At 36.5% G+C, this 17,007-nt stretch overlaps 1 protein-coding gene and 2 long non-coding RNA genes across 9 annotated transcripts; 2 read left to right on the top strand and 1 right to left on the bottom strand.

Moving 5' to 3' along the window:
- Positions 1–521: 521 nt before the first annotated feature.
- LOC120090504 lies at positions 522–7,146 on the top strand. Its single transcript, XR_005485565.1, has 2 exons — positions 522–882; positions 1,534–7,146. It is a non-coding gene; the product is annotated as an uncharacterized LOC120090504 (long non-coding RNA).
- A 107-nt stretch (positions 7,147–7,253) lies between these two features.
- On the top strand, positions 7,254–8,874 carry LOC120090503. Of its 2 annotated transcripts, XR_005485564.1 has the most exons (4): positions 7,254–7,632; positions 7,739–7,845; positions 7,933–8,061; positions 8,668–8,874. It is a non-coding gene; the product is annotated as an uncharacterized LOC120090503 (long non-coding RNA). The 2 variants fall into 2 exon arrangements; XR_005485563.1 differs by having other exon boundaries at positions 7,255–7,632; positions 7,933–8,874.
- A 2,238-nt stretch (positions 8,875–11,112) lies between these two features.
- LOC120091842 (protein WVD2-like 4) lies at positions 11,113–15,122 on the bottom strand. Of its 6 annotated transcripts, none has more exons than XM_039049989.1 (10): positions 14,972–15,122; positions 14,291–14,367; positions 13,572–13,814; positions 13,097–13,465; positions 12,946–13,004; positions 12,777–12,854; positions 12,594–12,675; positions 12,440–12,511; positions 12,172–12,279; positions 11,113–11,871 (listed from the first exon to the last, which is right to left on the bottom strand). In XM_039049989.1, exons 3-10 carry the CDS (start codon positions 13,809–13,811, stop codon positions 11,425–11,427), a joined length of 1,455 nt encoding a protein of 484 aa, XP_038905917.1. In that variant the 5' UTR covers positions 13,812–13,814; positions 14,291–14,367; positions 14,972–15,122; the 3' UTR covers positions 11,113–11,424. The 6 variants fall into 6 exon arrangements, with proteins under 6 accessions (XP_038905917.1, XP_038905912.1, XP_038905915.1 ...); XM_039049986.1 differs by having other exon boundaries at positions 11,148–11,871; positions 14,871–15,077; XM_039049984.1 differs by lacking the exon at positions 14,291–14,367.
- Positions 15,123–17,007: the final 1,885 nt, after the last annotated feature.

Below are 17,007 nucleotides of genomic sequence, written 5' to 3'. Positions count from 1 at the left end.
GAGACAACAACTTTTTCCATAAACTTTTTTCTCTCATAAAATGTTTCTCCCTTTTTATAAATTTGTGCAAGTTCGGTTTATTTCCATGACATGTAGTTCGTTGGATCTTGTGGAGAGGATGCTACTTCTATAAGAAAGTTAATTTGTTCTATCATGGGAGACAATTACTCATAAAACTTGTAACACCCCGATTTATTTTGTAGTTAAGCTTTAATTTATTTTGTAATTAATCTTTAATTTATGTTGGACTACTTGGATAAATAAGAATTGGAGATTTATGTATTTGGCTAAGATAAAATATAATTTAATTATTCGAAATTAATTAAGTTGTAATTTGACTTGCATTTGGAAATTTGATTATCTATGGAGATAATTAAATTTTTTTATTGGAAGATTTAAAAGAATATATATATATATATATTTTGAGAGTTATTTATACATGTGGGAAAGGTAGGGAAAAAAAAGAAAAAAGAAAATTGAATTTCTTCTCTCTCTCTCCCCAGCCGCGCACAGACCCCCCCCCCCCCCCCCCCCCCCCTCACATTTCACCAAGCCCTAATCGCCGAAAGAAGCCGCTCACGTCTGGCTGCTGGTCGTCACTCTCAAAGCTGTCGTCGAAGCCACCGTCTAGAGTAGTCACGCTTAGTCGTCAAATCCCTAGCCGTCGGAGTTGCCGCGAGCCCGTCGTCGACGTTGTTCTTCAGTCGGGTCATCTGTTGCCGCCTCGTTCAGATCTTCTTCGCCGAACGTCTCGGCTGTGAACGAAGCCACGCCGCCCATCTATTCGCCTCAAACCCGCCAAATCCAACATCCAGTCGTCGATTCCTTCTTATTTCGCTAGTCGCCGCCGTCGGGAACTCCGCCATCAGTGGGGTATAGTGAGTAAGGGATTCACGAATTCTTTTGGGCTTTTTTTTAGTAATTTTAGATTACCCAATTGATTTTGGTTTAGATTTTAAGTTACTCATTATGGTTGGTTGCTAGTTTTGGAGGTTTGAAGGTTTTGAGGTACTGTCCATCAATGTTGAAGGTTGTTTTGGTGTGTCATAAGCCGTTTTCTAGCAGATTCAAAGTTGATTTTAGTGAGTACTAGAGTTTTGAAACCTCTTTTTGGTTTATTTTTTATTACTGGAAATTTGCTATATGATTTTTAATTGTGGCTTATGCTTAGATTAGCGTCCATTGGTGAAGTAATAAAGTAGATTTGGATTTAGTCTAATTTTTTTGTGAGCTAATTCGAGGGTTGTGGGAAGCTAGACGGGAGTTTGTTGCTTGGATTAATTCTTGGGCTTAATTTGAGGTAAGTGGTACTCGGTGTCTTCGTGCCAGGCGACCTAGATTAGATTTATAAAGTTAATTAATGGACTCTAGAAGCATGATTTTGTCATTGTGATATATTTGTTGCATGACAGTTATGAGTACTATGAACATGTTTGAATTTCTAATCAGTACTGAATTTATGTACTCAATCGGTAATTGGATCACTTACTGAGTATTTTATACTCAACCTTTATCTTTATTTTTTTTTTCAAGTAAGGGCAAGGATACTCAGGCGAATGACAAGAAGAATCAAAGGAACTAGAATCGCTTCCGCATTTGAACCTTTATGTTTTCTCGCGTTTTTATTTTATTTTATTTATGATTTTTCTTTTATTATTTACTTCATGTTAACGGGTACTCGGGTCGAACGATTTAAGATCTTGAGATAATGGCAGAATAGTTTCTTATACACTTAAGCAGTCCAAAATCATGTTATTTTATTTTATTTTCCTCAATGTGAATATTTATGCATGCATGCAGTAACGATTCCCTTTTTAGTAGCCCTAAGAAGTGGGGTTGTTACAGTTGGTATCAAAGCCAGTGTTTTGGGTTCTGTAGACTGACTTACTATATAAGTCCAGGTTGTTCCTTTTGGCCTATAACGGATTCTTCATCGTCGCCAGGTATGTCCTTTATGAAAAGTATCTAGGATAATATGCACCCGAGTATGTAGCATTTATGATTACATTTGATGTGCTTTACTGGTAAGGAAAATAGTTAAGGGGTGGTTGTGAACAATTGTCAGGAAATGGTATATGTTAAGGGAAGAGGCAGTCATAGGGTTACTGGAAGGGGGTGCATTCCCGAAGAGCAGAATCCGACAGTTTAGGATCAAGATCCTTATGATGAGGATCCACAAATTCAAGATGCACAAGTTCAGGATCCTCTGGTACCCTTCTTTGCCGCCTAGGGACCCCTCGGAGTCAAGATGGCAGCGAACCGAGACACGAAGTAGAGCCCAACATACGACCATGCCACCACAGACGCAGGCCACCTCAGTCGTTCCATCAGAGTTTACCAATTGAGCAACCACTATTGGGGAAGTAGTCACGTCAACTTTGTTGAGTAAAGTGCAGGACATGCTGGATGAACGACTAGCCCAGTTTGCTTAGTTCCAACAAACACCACCACCGCAGGATCATATGCCGCATGTTCAAACTCAGAACATGACTCAAAACCAAAGCATGTCAGGCCTTTCGGTGGAGGCCAAACATTTGTGAGATTTTAGAAAGTACAACGCCAGCACCTTCAATGGGTCACTAAAAGACCCTACCAACGCAGAGTTATGGATATCCACGGTTGAAACAATTTTCAATTATATGAAATGCCCAAAAGATCAGAAAGTGAAATGTGTCGTTTTCATGCTCACTGAAAAAGCACAAATTTGGTGGTAGTCGGCAGAAAGGATGTTGGGCGTGGGAGGGGAACCGGTGACATGGGAGCAGTTCAAAGAGTGCTTTTACACGAAGTACTTCTCTACCAACTTGAGATACAATAAGTAGAAAGAGTTCTTGGAGCTGAGGCAGGGACACAGGTCGGTGGAGGAGTATGACCAGAAGTTTGACACCCTGTCCCGTTTTGCCCCGGAGCTGGTTGCTACGGAAGCTATGAGGGCAGAAAGGTTCGTTCAAGGCCTAAAGGACAGTATACAAGGTATTGTGTGAGCCTTTAAACCAACCACTAATGCTGAGGCACTTCGCTTGGCAGCTGAGGTGGACCCACAATCGGGAGACGAACATTCACGGGCATTTAGGGCAGGACCTTCCTCAGGTTAGAAGAGGAAGGCAGATCAGAAGGCTTTCGAGCCTCACCCCATCAAAAGATTCAAAGCTCAGACAGACCGCTTCGACACTTTAAGTAGCAGGCTGCCGAGGCAGGTATGGTAGAAAGAAACCGATCGGTGTGTAGCTCATGTGGAAAACGTCACTGAGGACGTTGTTTGGTAGGCACCAGTGTTTGTTTTCATTGCAAGCAGGAAGGGTACTTGATAGATAGATGCCCTAATAGAAACACGTCTAGTTACGAGAACTAGTTTGTAGGCCATGAACATAAGAGTTCGAATAGGCCTCAGCATCAACAAGGTCGTGTTTACTCAACCACCCGATAGGAGGTCGAAGCACGCACTATTGTGACAGGTACGCTCCCAATCTTGGGACACTTTGTGCTTGTATTGTTTGATTCTGGTTCATCCCATTCGTTTATATCATCGATATTTGTTAAGCATGCCATGTTAGAACTAGAGCCCTTGCACTATGTGTTATCGATATTCACTCTGTCTGGAGAAGTTATGTTAGCAAGAGAGAAGATAAAAGCATATCAAATGGAAGTAGTGAGTCATACACTGGATGTGACTTTAATAGTCTTGGACATGTGGGATTTTGATGTGATTTTGGGCATGGATTGGCTAGCTGCTAATCATGCCAGTATAGACTGCTCTCGCAATGAGGTGATTTTTAACCCTACCACGGGAGCCAGCTTTAAATTTAAAGGGGCGGGGACCGTGGTCCTGCCCAAAGTAATTTCTGCCATGAAAGCCTAGAGGTTGCTTAACTGGGGTACCTGGAGTATCTTGGCTAGTGTTGTTCACATTAGAGAGCCTGAGGTCTCCTTAACTTCGGAGCTAGTGGTACGAGACTACTCGGATGTCTTTCCAGAGGATCTCTCAGGTCTACCGCCGCATTGGGAGATAGACTTTGCTATCGAGTTGGAGCCAGGCACAACTCCTATCTTGAAAGCTCCTAACAGAATGGCTCCAGCATAACTGAAGAAGCTTAAGGTTCAGTTGCAAGAGTTTTTGGATAAGGGTTTCATCTACCTTAGTGTGTCCCCGTGAGGTGCACCGGTACTTTTTGTGAAAAAGAAAGATGGGTCATTACGTCTTTACATTGACTACAGGGAATTAAATAAGGTGACTATAAAAAACAAGTATCCGCTTCCCAGGATTGATGACTTGTTTGACCAGTTGTAGGGAGCTACAATGTTTTCTAAGATTAATCTTTGGTCGAGATATCATCAGTTGAGGATAAAGGACAGTGATGTTCCTAAGACAGCTTTTCATTCGAGGTATGGGCATTATGAGTTCATCGTGATGTCATTTGGGTTGACGAATGCTCCTGCAGTATTCATGGACTTGATGAATAGGGTGTTTAAGGAATTTCTTGATACCTTTGTGATAGTCTTCATAGATGACATTTTGGTTTATTCCAAGATAGAGGTGGAACACGAAGAGCATTTACGAAAGGTTCTAGAGACCTTGAGGGCGCAAAAGTTATATGCAAAGTTTTCCAAGTGCGAGTTTTGGTTAAAGCAGGTGTCCTTTCTAGGGCATGTGTTATCCAAGGAAGGTGTATCTGTCAACCCTGTAAAGATCGAGGAAGTTACGAGTTGGCCTCGTCCAACCACAGTCGGAGAGGTATGTAGTTTCTTAGGGTTGGCGGGCTATTATCGTCGTTTTGTGAAGGATTTTTCCCGTATAGCCACCCCTTTGACCCAGTTGACCCGAAAAGGAGCTTCCTTTATTTGGAGTAAGGCTTATAAGGATAGATTCCAGGATCTCAAGCAAAGGTTGGTTACTGCCCAGTTCTCACCGTGCCGGATGGAACGGGTGGTTTTGTTATTTATAGTGACGCCTCCAAGAGAGGTTTGGGGTGCGTATTGATGCAGCAAGGTAAGGTAGTTGTTTATGCCTCTTGTCAGTTAAAGAACCATGAACGGAACTATCCCACACATGATTTGGAATTGGCAGTCGTGGTTTTTGCTTTAAAAATCTGGAGGCACTACTTGTATGGTGAGAAGATACAGATTTTCATCGACCACAAGAGTTTAAAGTACTTTTTCACTCAGAAGTAGTTAAACATGAGGCAATATAGGTGGTTGGAGCTAGTGAAGGACTATGATTGTGAGATTCTGTACCACCCAAGGAAGGCAAATGTAGTGGCGGATGCTCTAAGTAGGAAGGTAACCCATTCAACAACCCTTATCACCACACAAACCTGGTTATGTAAGGACCTTGAACGGGCTGAAATAGCAGTGGTGGTAGGGGAGGTCTCTACATAGTTAGCACAGTTATCGGTACAATCGAGTTTGAGGCAGAGAAGCATTGATGCTTAATGCAGTTATCCTTACCTGGTTGAGGTAGCGCAATAGGTGAAGGCAAGGCAGGGTGGTGAGTTCTCCTTGTCCGTAGATAATGGTCTTACTTTTTGGAGACGCTTATGTGTACCAGCAAACGATGACCTCAAGAATGATCTGTTATGGGAGGCTCATAACTCCCCATTTTCGATACATCCTAGCAGTACCAAAATGTACCAAGATTTAAAATGTTGTTACTAACGGAATAACATGAAAGTGGAGATAGCAGAGTTTGTCAGTAAGTGTTTGGTGTGTCAGCAGGTGAAGGCCCCAAGACAAAAGCCAACAGGCTTGTTGTAACCTTTGAACATACCAGAATGGAAGTGAGAGAATGTCTCGATGGACTTCATTGTGGGATTGTCGCGAACCGCGAAGGGTTTTACAGTGATTTGGGTTATAGTGGAGACTCACCAAGTTAGCACATTTCATTCCAGGGAAGCCTACATATTCAGTAAATAGGTGGGCTCAGTTGTATATGAAAGAGGTGGTAAGATTGCACGGGGTGCCGGTGTCCATCGTATCTGATAGGGACCCTCGATTTACCTCCAGGTTTTGGAAGAGCCTTCAAGCAGCATTGGGTACTCATTTGGATTTCAGTACCGCTTTTCACCCACAAACTGACGGTTAAACAGAGCGTTTAAACCAGACACTGGAGGATATGTTATGTGCTTGTGCGTTAGAGTTCGCATGGAGTTAGGACTCTCACCTACATTTGATAGAGTTTGTCTATAATAATAGTTATCAGGCAACCATTGACATGTCGCCGTTTAAGGCCCTTTATGGAAATAGTTGTAGGTCACCCGTATGTTGAGAAGAGGTTGGTGAATGGAAATTGCTAGGGTCTGAGTTAGTACAAACCATGAATGAGGCAATACAGAATATTAGGGCCTGAATGTTTATGGCTCAAAGTAAGCAGTTACGCTGATGTTAGGCATAAAGATCTCGAGTTTGAGGTAGGTGAAAATGTGTTTCTGAAAGTGGCACCTACGAAGGAGATGTTAAGATTTGGCAAAAAGGGTAAGTTAAACCCTCGGTTTATCGGCCCATTTGAGATCCTAGAATGGATTGGTCCTATAGCCTATTGGCTGGCCTTGCCCCCATCCCTTTCTGCAGTTCACAATGTTTTTCATGTTTCCATGTTGAGGAAGTACGTAGTAGATTCATCTCATGTTGTGGATTATGAGCCTTTGCATTTGAATGAGAACCTGAGCTACGGAGAGAAACCCATTCAAATCTTGGCCAGGGAAGTGAAAGTTTTGCGCAATAAGGAGATAGCATTGGTGAAGGTCCTTTGGTGGAATCACCAGTTCGAGGAAGCAACGTGGGAGCGCGAGGACGACGTGAGGGCGCATTATCCCGAGCTTATTTAGGATTAGTACTTTCGAGGACGAAAGTTTCTTAAGGGGGAGTAGAATGTAACACCCCGATTTATTTTGTAGTTAAGCTTTAATTTATTTTGTAATTAAGCTTTAATTTATGTTGGACTACTTGGATAAATTAGAATTGGAGATTTATGTATTTGGCTAAGATAAAATACAATTTAATTATTCGGAATTAATTAAGTTTTAATTTGGCTTGCATTTGGGAATTTGATTATCTATGGAGATAATTAAATTTGTTTATTGAAAGATTTAAAAGATATATATATATATATCTGGAAGAGGAATGGGGAATTTGGAATTTAAAAAGGAAAAAGAAAGGGTTTTAAGTTATATTTATATGTATACATGTGGGAAAGGTAGGGAAAAAAAAACAGAAAACGAAAAAATAGAATTTCTTTCTCTTCTCTTCTCCTACTAGTCGCGCATAGACACCCCCCCCCCCCCACCCTTTTCTTCACGTTTCACTAAGCCCTAGCCGCCGAAGGAGTTGCTCGCGTCTGGCAGCTGGTCGTCACTTCTTAAAGCTGTCGTCGAAGCCACCATCTGGAGTAGTTGCGCGTGCCGTCAGATCCCTAAATGTCGGAGTTGTCGCAAGCCCGTCGTAGAATGTTGTTGTTCAGTCGAGTCGTCTGCTACCGCCTCATTCAGATCTTCTTTGTCAAACGTCGCAGTCGTGAACGAAGCCACACCGCCCATCTATTCGCCTCAAACCCACCAGATCCAACATCCAGTCATCGATTCCTTCTTATTTTGCTAGTCGTCGCCGTCAGGAACTCCACCATCAGTGGGGGTATAGTGAGTAAGGGATTCACGAATTCTTTTGGGTTTTTTTTTTTTTAATAATTTTAGTTTACCCAATTGATTTTGGTTTAGATTTTAAGTTGCCCATTATGGTTGGATGCTAGATTTGGAGGTTCGAAGGTTTTGAGGTACTGTCCATCAGTGTTGAAGGTTGCTTTGGTGTGTCATAAGCCGTTTTCCAGCAGATTCAAAGTTGTTCCGAAGGATTTTAGTGAGTACTAAGGTTTTGAAACCCTTTTTGGTTTATTTTTTATTACTGGAATTTGCTATATGATTTTTAATTGTGGCTTATGCTTAGGTTGGCATCCATTGGTGAAGTAATAAAGTGGATTTGGATTTAGCCTAATTTTTTTGTGAGCTAATTCGAGGGTTTTGGGAAGCTAGACTGGAGTTTGTTGCTTGGATTAATTCTTGGGCTTAATTTGAGGTAAGTGGTACTATTACCAGTTCTTCGTGACAGGCAATCTAGATTAGATTTATAAAGTTAATTAATGGACTCTAGAAGCATGATTTTGTCGCTGTGATATACTTGTTGCATGACAGTTATGAGTATTATGAGCATGTTTGAATTTCTAATCAATACTGAAATTATGTATTTGATGCATGATTAGACCAATAGGGCAGTTTACCGTCTCGCCTTGATGCATGTTTTATTTAAGAGGACCGACAGGTCTAGTTTCATGTTTGACGGTATGCCTACAGGCCGCAAGACATGCATGAATCGATAAGTTGACATTCATGTTATTTTTCCATGTTTGACGGTGTGCCTATGGGCCGCTAGACATGTGTAAGTCGACAGGTTCACGTTCATGTTATTTTTTTCATGTTTGACGGTATGCCATCAGGCCACTAGACATGCGAGTCAAGGTAAGGCAGTATGTCTTTTGGTTTCTTTTCATCATCTAAGACCGATGTAGTTGTTTGAGCCACGGGCCATCATTCTTTACTCGTGGATGCATAGTCGGATCTCGGTAATGGGATCACTTATTGAGTATTATATACTCAACCTTTATCTTTATTTTTTTATTTTCAGGTAAGGTCAAAGATACTCACGACAAGAGAAATCTGTGACAGTGCCAAAGGAACTAGAATCGCTTTCGCATTTGAACCTTTATGTTTTCTTGCATTTTTATTTTATTTATGATTTTTCTTTTATTATTTACTTCATGTTAAAGGGTACCCTGGTCGAACGATTTAAGATCTTGAGATAATGACAGAATAGTTTCTTATAAACTTAAAAGCAGTCCAAAATCATGTTATTTTATTTTATTTTCCTCAATGTGAATATCTATGCATGCATGCAGTAACGATTCCCTTTTTAGTAGCCCTAGAAAGTAGGGTTGTTACAAAACTCATGCATTAGAAGAGTGAGTAAAATTGTCTTAAGGAGACAATATGAAGTCGTTAGGCTCAGATTCTTTTCAATATATCATGTTTTATATTTTCTGATTTTTTTTATGATATTATTTCATATAATAGATACCATACTCGTATTAACATGCTAATACATACACTCAAAACTACATTATTAATTTGTTAAAATTAATTTAAAGTAAGGACTAAAATAGTTATTTTTTAGAAAAGATTTAAAGACTAAAATAGACATTAAAAAACTTGGGGCTAAAATAAAAAGGAAAAAGAACTTTAAAATTTATGGACTAAAATGAATTTTTTAAATGTTTAAAGACTAAAATAAAATCAATTTGAAAGTTGAAGAATTAAAATTGAATTTAAACAAAAAATTTTAGGATGCCATGAAAAAAAATGTAATATATTTTTGTGGTCTTTGATGATAAACCAATAAACTAATCACATTAGAAAGTAAAAGAACAGGCAAGTATGGTCCAAATTATAAAACTTCTCTTAGAAACTTCTAATCAACCATCTTACAAAGAATTCGTAAAAAAAAAATGCAAACTTTTAACTGATTAATCGATGATACATACTTTATATCAATTGAGTCATATTCATATTAACATCTTACAAAATAATTTACTCTTTATATTATTTAATAGATTATAACTTTAAAGAAAAAAAATCAATCACAAAATTTATAATGTTGAATCAATTTAAAATTATAAACAAATGATTCTATCAATTATATTAAAACTCATAAGTGAACCAATTTAAACCTTTTTTAAGATTCTTTTTTAAAATTATTAATGCATAATTCTCATATGGGCTTAATGTAATATTAGACACAATGTTGGAATCTAAGTGGGTGACCATGCCAACAAGAGCATAGCTCAATTGGCATAGTGTTTACAATACCTTTCAAAAAAAAAAAATAAGTGGATAACTATCATTAATATGAACAAATTTTTATCTATTTTGTTCCTACTTATTTAAGAATTACATGTTAATTTTCTTTGGCACTTTAGTAAGATCTTGGAAGAAGGATAATGTTATTTAGATAATTTTGAGTTGATTCAAAATAAAATCAAGGACGTATATCTAATAGTTATCAATCACTAATATAGGGTCAAAATTAATTTACATCTAAAAGTTCTCCATTTTGATTCATAAAATTATCAATCGAGAGTTTTAATTGATCCAACTAACAAAGTTTAGAGGTATGAATTGTTTTTCATTTTTCCCCTAACTTGAATATCCATTTTAGTTCCTTTTTTAAAAAAAAAAAAAAATCCAATTTAGCTTTTCTGTTCAACTCTCAAAAAAAGGGAAAAGAAAAAAGGGCTAGAATGCAAATAAGTCCAACAATGAGAGGATGAAAGCAATTTAGCCCTCAAAATTAGTTAAATTTAAGAATTCATTTTTGAAAGTAAAAATTAAGGATTCAACAAGTATTTAGCCATAGAACTTTTGTATTTAACAGATTCAAGATTTTTCAAAAAGTGTCTAAACATTTTCTTTGATTTCAAAAAAGTGTCAACGGATCCATGAATATCATCCCTCTTCTTCAATTTAGCACCTCATTACTGTTTGTTAATATCAAAATGGAATAATAATAAACTTATTAAAACTTCTCATTCTTCCTCCAAATCTCAAAGCATTTGGTAAATATTTCTAGTTTTCTTTATTTAGTTGACATGTTTTTTCGCTAATTATTAGATCAAATAATTCATCATAATGATACGGGACTAAATTGGAAAAATATCAACTTAAATTTTGAGCTTAATATTCATTACACTTAAAAGCTAAAGAAAACCTATTATATACAACTTTAGACTCACTCATAATCTAATCGTCAATGTGAACATAACTTAGCTATAATTGATGTGTACTCTTTCACATGAGGTATTGTACTCAAGAAAACTCTTAATCTAACCTAAAAGATTTCCACTCAGAGGAAGGAAAACGACCCGAAACCAAACATGGCATTTCATTCAGAGACATCATGTCCTTGTGGACCTTTTGAAACAAAGGGCTAAGAAATTCTCGACTTATTTTTCAAAAAGAGAAAAGACAAAGGAAACTTCTTGGCTTCTCATTGCAAATCATCAACTACATAACAACATACTATAAATGCAATCAATTAATAAAGAACATCTATGAAGTACATAAATTGTACAGGAAGTTCTAATACATCGATAAAATGAGAGATATATAATGTGTACATATATATATATATATACCTAACAAGAACTTGTAGATAAAAGAGAAGCAGAAAAAAAACAAATGGAGAGAACAAATACTTATGTTGACCTGGTGACACCAAATTTATAAATTTGACATGAAAACTGACAAACATTCTATTCACAATACTTACCATAAAAAATTTTCAAACCTTCTAAACACGATGTCTTGGAAGTGAGAACTGTGTGTGTAATTAGCCTCCAACTGCGATTTCAGGTGCCATGATCTCTGGAGAGGCTGCAGTTGTTGGTCCCTCGTTGCTGAGAGGATCCAACCCAGAGTTCACGTCCATACTGTCATTTGAATCGGGACAGTCAACTGGCTTGTCCTCCTGCTGTTTTGTAGTCTCTGCAATGTCGGGTTTTGGTTGCTCTCTTTCGGTTTTGTTGATCTTAGGTTTTGGCTTGATAGCAGCTCCTTCGGTTTTAGATGCTGGAGCTTCGTTTGGCTGGAGTTTGGTCTGAGGCTTTTTAGCTGGCTTCTTCAAACTAATGGTCTCTTTATCGGATTTAGCTCGGAATGCTTTTGGTGAATTGCTTGGTTCGCCGTTTTGACATGGACTGTGAACAGACGTGCCCACTTCAGTAGTTGAGCTCTTATGTCTACCGAGCTTTGGTGATACTGGACGGGTGGTTGGTATCTGTGCAGATTAATGCAAAATATGGTTTATATAATTGATCACGAGGCACAGAGAAATAAAAGAATATGCATTTGTCAAACCGAATTCATACAAAATGCCACGGAGAATCATAAACCTTAAATTTTTAGTTAAAAGCAAACAGTCCATTATCAATAACTAGTCACAAGAAAATCAAGAACTTGAACGGCCTTAGGATTTATTTATTCATTTTATCGTTTTGTCATTACTATGTTTTTTTTCTCTCAAAGAAACGACCCTTAAGTAACTCAGTCTGACAGTATCAACAAATAAGTCAATAACCTTCTTTAGTTCAGGCTTTGGAAGAGGTTCCTTGTAGAAATTTGGCATTGGTGTTGCTTTAAATGTCATACTCTTTCTCAGCTGCTTAATCTCTGCTTGCTGACTTTCCTACAAGATATTGGAGGCAGAAAATGAGTTTGGTAAAATAAGTACAATAGGAAAGGGTGGGGCCGGCCCCGGGGTAGGGAGGATGGCGGGGACTTGAATATTAAAGTTACACTGAACAGAAGAAGTGCCATTATGGTCCGAAATGTGCAATCTTCAATACCTTAGATTTAGCCTGCAGATTAGTTTTCTCAACTTCTTTTGCCTGGATTTTCTCTTCTAGCTTCAAAAAGAACTGCCATTGAAAGACAGAAAATGTAATATTTTCTAACAATGTACAAACAAGCAATAAATAAAACATATATGTCCATTCAAACCTCCTTCCTCTTTTCAGCACGTTCGTCCAACCGGAAAGCAAAGCCAGGACAACTGTTTCTCCTTCCACGTGGAGTGGCACCTCTGATGATAACACAAAACCATGACCTCAGTAGGTTACTAATAATACACACTATAACAAACAGACAAAAAATTAATAGCAGCCTCAAGGACGGGAAGCATACGAGGAAGTGGAGTGAACATCATCGTCCTCTATAGTGGGGAATGTTGTTTTTTCTGGTTTTGGTTTCTGTTCCACAGATCTGCAATTGCACAAAACACAACTGAATGTTAATCGATTACCTCTTTAATGGTAAAATTGTCAGACTAACAAAATGGAAAGTATTAGCTTACGGAGCTGATTCAGATGGTGGAGAATCACTCATTTCATTCACCGAACTATTTTTCACAGACTGGTTAGAAAGAAAAATATACAATGATTAATTAAAGCAAGCAGGAGAAGGAGTAATTTGCAAAGAAAAGATATTAGAAAGTAATATCTTACAGTGGAGGAGTGGTTGCCAGGAATTGATGTCAATGTAGATCTGTGTGCATTAATACCAGTATTCTTGTTTACTCCCTTCGACATCACTCTGTTTAATGCATTCTTGCTTGAATTCTTCATCTGAGACTCCTCAGAAATTTGGGTCCTTGATTTAATACCATTTTCCCCTGTGCGCTTGGTGACTGTTTTAACTGGATATTTGTCAATGCTCTTGTCCATGACATCAGTACTAGCCCCTCTTGCAGGAAACGAAAGGCTCTGAGAAAGAACTCGTCTGTTTGGTCGAGGAGACTGGGCAAAGCCCGTCAAGGTTGGTTTCTCCTTAGCAAGTTTGTTGTTCTTTGAAGAACCTACTGCTGGCCCAGGTTCCTGGAGTGAACTACAAATTCATTAGGAAAAGAGATAGATCCAAAGAGTCTTATAACCCATTTATGTATGATAACCTATTCATGACAGAACAGCCCAATAACTGTACCTTTGAAGCTTTTACATTTTTACTCTTGGAAACAGTCATAGAGGCTTGTATCTTATTTTTAGACGAACTACGGTTTTCAGATTCTGCCACTGGTTCAGAAATCTCTTTCGAAGTGGGAGCTTTTTGAACACTGTCAACATTCTCACCCTCTTTTGTCAAATCCACAACTGCATTATCCACTTGTGGCGTCTCAACTGCACAACTCTCATCCTCCACATTAACTCCATTTTCAGATTCCATCACCTGACAAGTGAAAAGATTGTTAACATTAGCAACATCACATTTGTTAAGAAAATGTAATAAATTCAAGTGAATATAAAAGAAAATAAAGTTGGACTCTGATCAAATTTGGCTTAAACATCAAAACAAAGGTGGAAAAAGAAAACCAATAAATAACTAAATTTCGTGCTGCCTATAGGCCAATGTGACGAATAAAGTATTGCAACTCTTACACTAGCATCAAAAGAGCAAAAAACAAGCTATAGGTTGAACATGAATGAGGCTTGCAGCATATATGAAAGATCACAGATCTCTTAACATGTCATGCCATTCATCTTTTCAGAGGTGTAACAGACAATTTCCAAAGCTCGAAATGACACCGATCGACGAATATGAGATGAGCGAATGGCCCTTTGATATGTACAAAACCTCGAGACAAATTACCCAAAAACATATACTTCTAAAATGAAAAAGCATCTCCATCATATCAAGTTATCAACCTCTATAGTGACGGCAGTACATTCCAAAAGAGACAGCCCAAAAAGCTCTACATTACCATGTCCGACATGATTCAAAGCTTCAAACCATAGAAAGAAAACAATTTAGCCTCCATGTGCAAATATTTACGCTATGATACACTTGTCTCTCCACACCTATGATTCTGACATCTTTAATCACAACCAAACAGAGGATTAAAAAAAAACAATTATTCGGTGCGGACTTAAATCAAACAGGAGGAGGGCATTGAAGACGCAAGTAGAAATGACCATAGAAACAAAAACCCATATCAAGAAACACAAAACCCATCAATCCATGCATCAAATTAACACCAACAGAAGCAGAAAATCAACAAAATTTTCAGAAATAACAAAAACCCAGAATCCAATTGACTTGAGAAGGAGCACAAAATCACTTACGAAATCGATATGCACTCGTCCCAATACAAACTGGGTAAGGGGAAATTTTGGAAATTTCTTGAATTTAAACCGAAGAAGCAAAGAACAGAGACTAAAATTCCGATAAGGATCAGAGAATTTTATAAAAAGTAATGATGACAGAGATTGAATTAAAGTTGAAGACCTGGGAAACTGAAAACAGAGCAAGAGTAGAAAAGCAGATCGAAAGCGCTTTAGATTAGAAGCACTAGAATGGTTTTTAGTGCTTGAGAGAATTCAATTCACCATGAAAGCTACAGAAGGTTGGTGACAATGGTGTGTGTGATGAAAGAGAGAAAGACGGAGTGCAGAGAAAAGTTGGTACTGAAAAACAAGAAAGGATTTTTCTTCTTCTTCTCTCTCTAAATGAGAAGTTCCAAAATGACCAAAAAGCCACTTTTGGTTATCCAATTTTGATGATGGGGTGAAAATTTTACAAGTGGTTTAGGAGCTGCTTTCAACAGTATTGTCAATAACAAAAATTTATGGTTCAAATTGGATTTTAGTCCCTAATTTTTAGGATTATTCTACTTTGGTTATTAATTAGTTTTCAACAAATCCATTTTACAACTTTAGTAAAAATAGTTAACGAGTCGAGATAATATGCTTTAAGTTTGAAAGTTCGAATCTTCCTCGTCATAAAAGATTATGTTGAACTCAAAATATTTGTCAGGATATATATATTCAAGCAGCATAATAAATATTCAAGTACGAAAGTGGGTAAAATAATAATGACAAAAAGTTTCGATACTAATATAAATATTTTAGACGTTTAGATACGGTAGCCAACATTATCATTTTTTACTATTAAGCCATCTAATCTTTTGTTATTGTTGTTTTTTTTTCTTTTTTTCGAAATTGATGGTTAATCACCCCCACATTTATTTATTCTCCTAAAAAAAGTTATATATGTACATATATATAAAATATTATTTCATTCTAAATTTAATCACCAAAATGCCTAAATTAAGTCCACCTACTTCTAATAAATCTCAAAATTACTTTCTATTCATCGTTTGAAATTAATTTTTATTAAACTAATAACAATAATTATTTCATTTTAAGAAAAAAAATGTGAATATATTTTCAAAATTTATATACAAAATACTATCTTATTTTTGGAAAAATTAACCATAACTAACTATATGAATTAATTTTAAAATTTATTGAAAGTACAAGAACTAGAATTAGATATTTGATAGTACTGACTAAAATAGAACAAATCTCAATTACCACTATTTCTTGACCAAGTATATATATTGTCGAGAAAAATATTTTTGGTTAATGAAAGTAATAATTATTTTCAAGATAGACCATGATTTTAATTTTTACTATACAACCTATATTTTTTCAAAAGTAATTAGAAAAATGGTTTTGAAAAAAATCTCTTTCATAGTAATTTAGTTGATCCTATATTATTATTTGAGAGGAAACTAAGTAAAATTTTGGTAGTCATTATTTCATAATTTGAACAATAATTTAGCTTAGGACATTTGTTTTTGAAATGATTCAATGTCTGATTTAGTTCAATACATATTCTTTTCATTTTTTTTAGAAAATTACATAAAAAAAAAATTATGAATTTGAGTAACATTCTATGCATATTGGTAGTTTTGTAATTCAAGGATTTAAAGCATGTTAAAACATGTTTAGTGATCTAATTATTACCAATTAAAATAATGTTAAATTTCAAAGTCTTTGAATCTTCAAATTTTTGTCTATTTGACACGTGAACTTTAAAGTGTCTAATAAATCCTTGAACTTTTAGTTTTATGTCAAATAAGTCCACAAACTTTAAAAACTATCCAATAGATTTTTAAACATTGAGTTGTTTGTTTAATAGGTATCTCGATCTTCAATTTTATGTTTTTTTAGTACAACTACAGGTTTGGGGAGTGAACTTCAACCTCAAGGGATGGAGCGCATGTCAATACCACAACCAAGTTCACTTTGGCATATTCAATTTTATGTCAATTAGGACATTTTTATACATATTTTTAAAAGAAAAATTCACAGACCTACTAGATACAAAATTTTAAATTAAGAGTCCCATTAGATATTAAATTTAATTTTATATCTAATAAATCAGTTGATTTAATTTCTTTTTTAATATGTCATAGACCTATTAGACACAAAAATAAAAGTTCAAGATTTATTAGATATGGTTAAAATAATAGATTCTATGATAAAGAATGAAAATTAAAAGACTTATTAGACACATTTCAAATTTATGGACCATTAAACCCACAGAATATGAAACTATAAAGGCTAAACGTGTAATA

This window comes from Benincasa hispida, chromosome 11 (assembly GCF_009727055.1).
Source record: "Benincasa hispida cultivar B227 chromosome 11, ASM972705v1, whole genome shotgun sequence".
Taxonomy (NCBI): domain Eukaryota; kingdom Viridiplantae; phylum Streptophyta; class Magnoliopsida; order Cucurbitales; family Cucurbitaceae; genus Benincasa; species Benincasa hispida.
The sequence above is the reverse complement of the archived record's forward strand: the minus strand, read 5'-3'. Positions and strand labels throughout refer to the sequence as shown.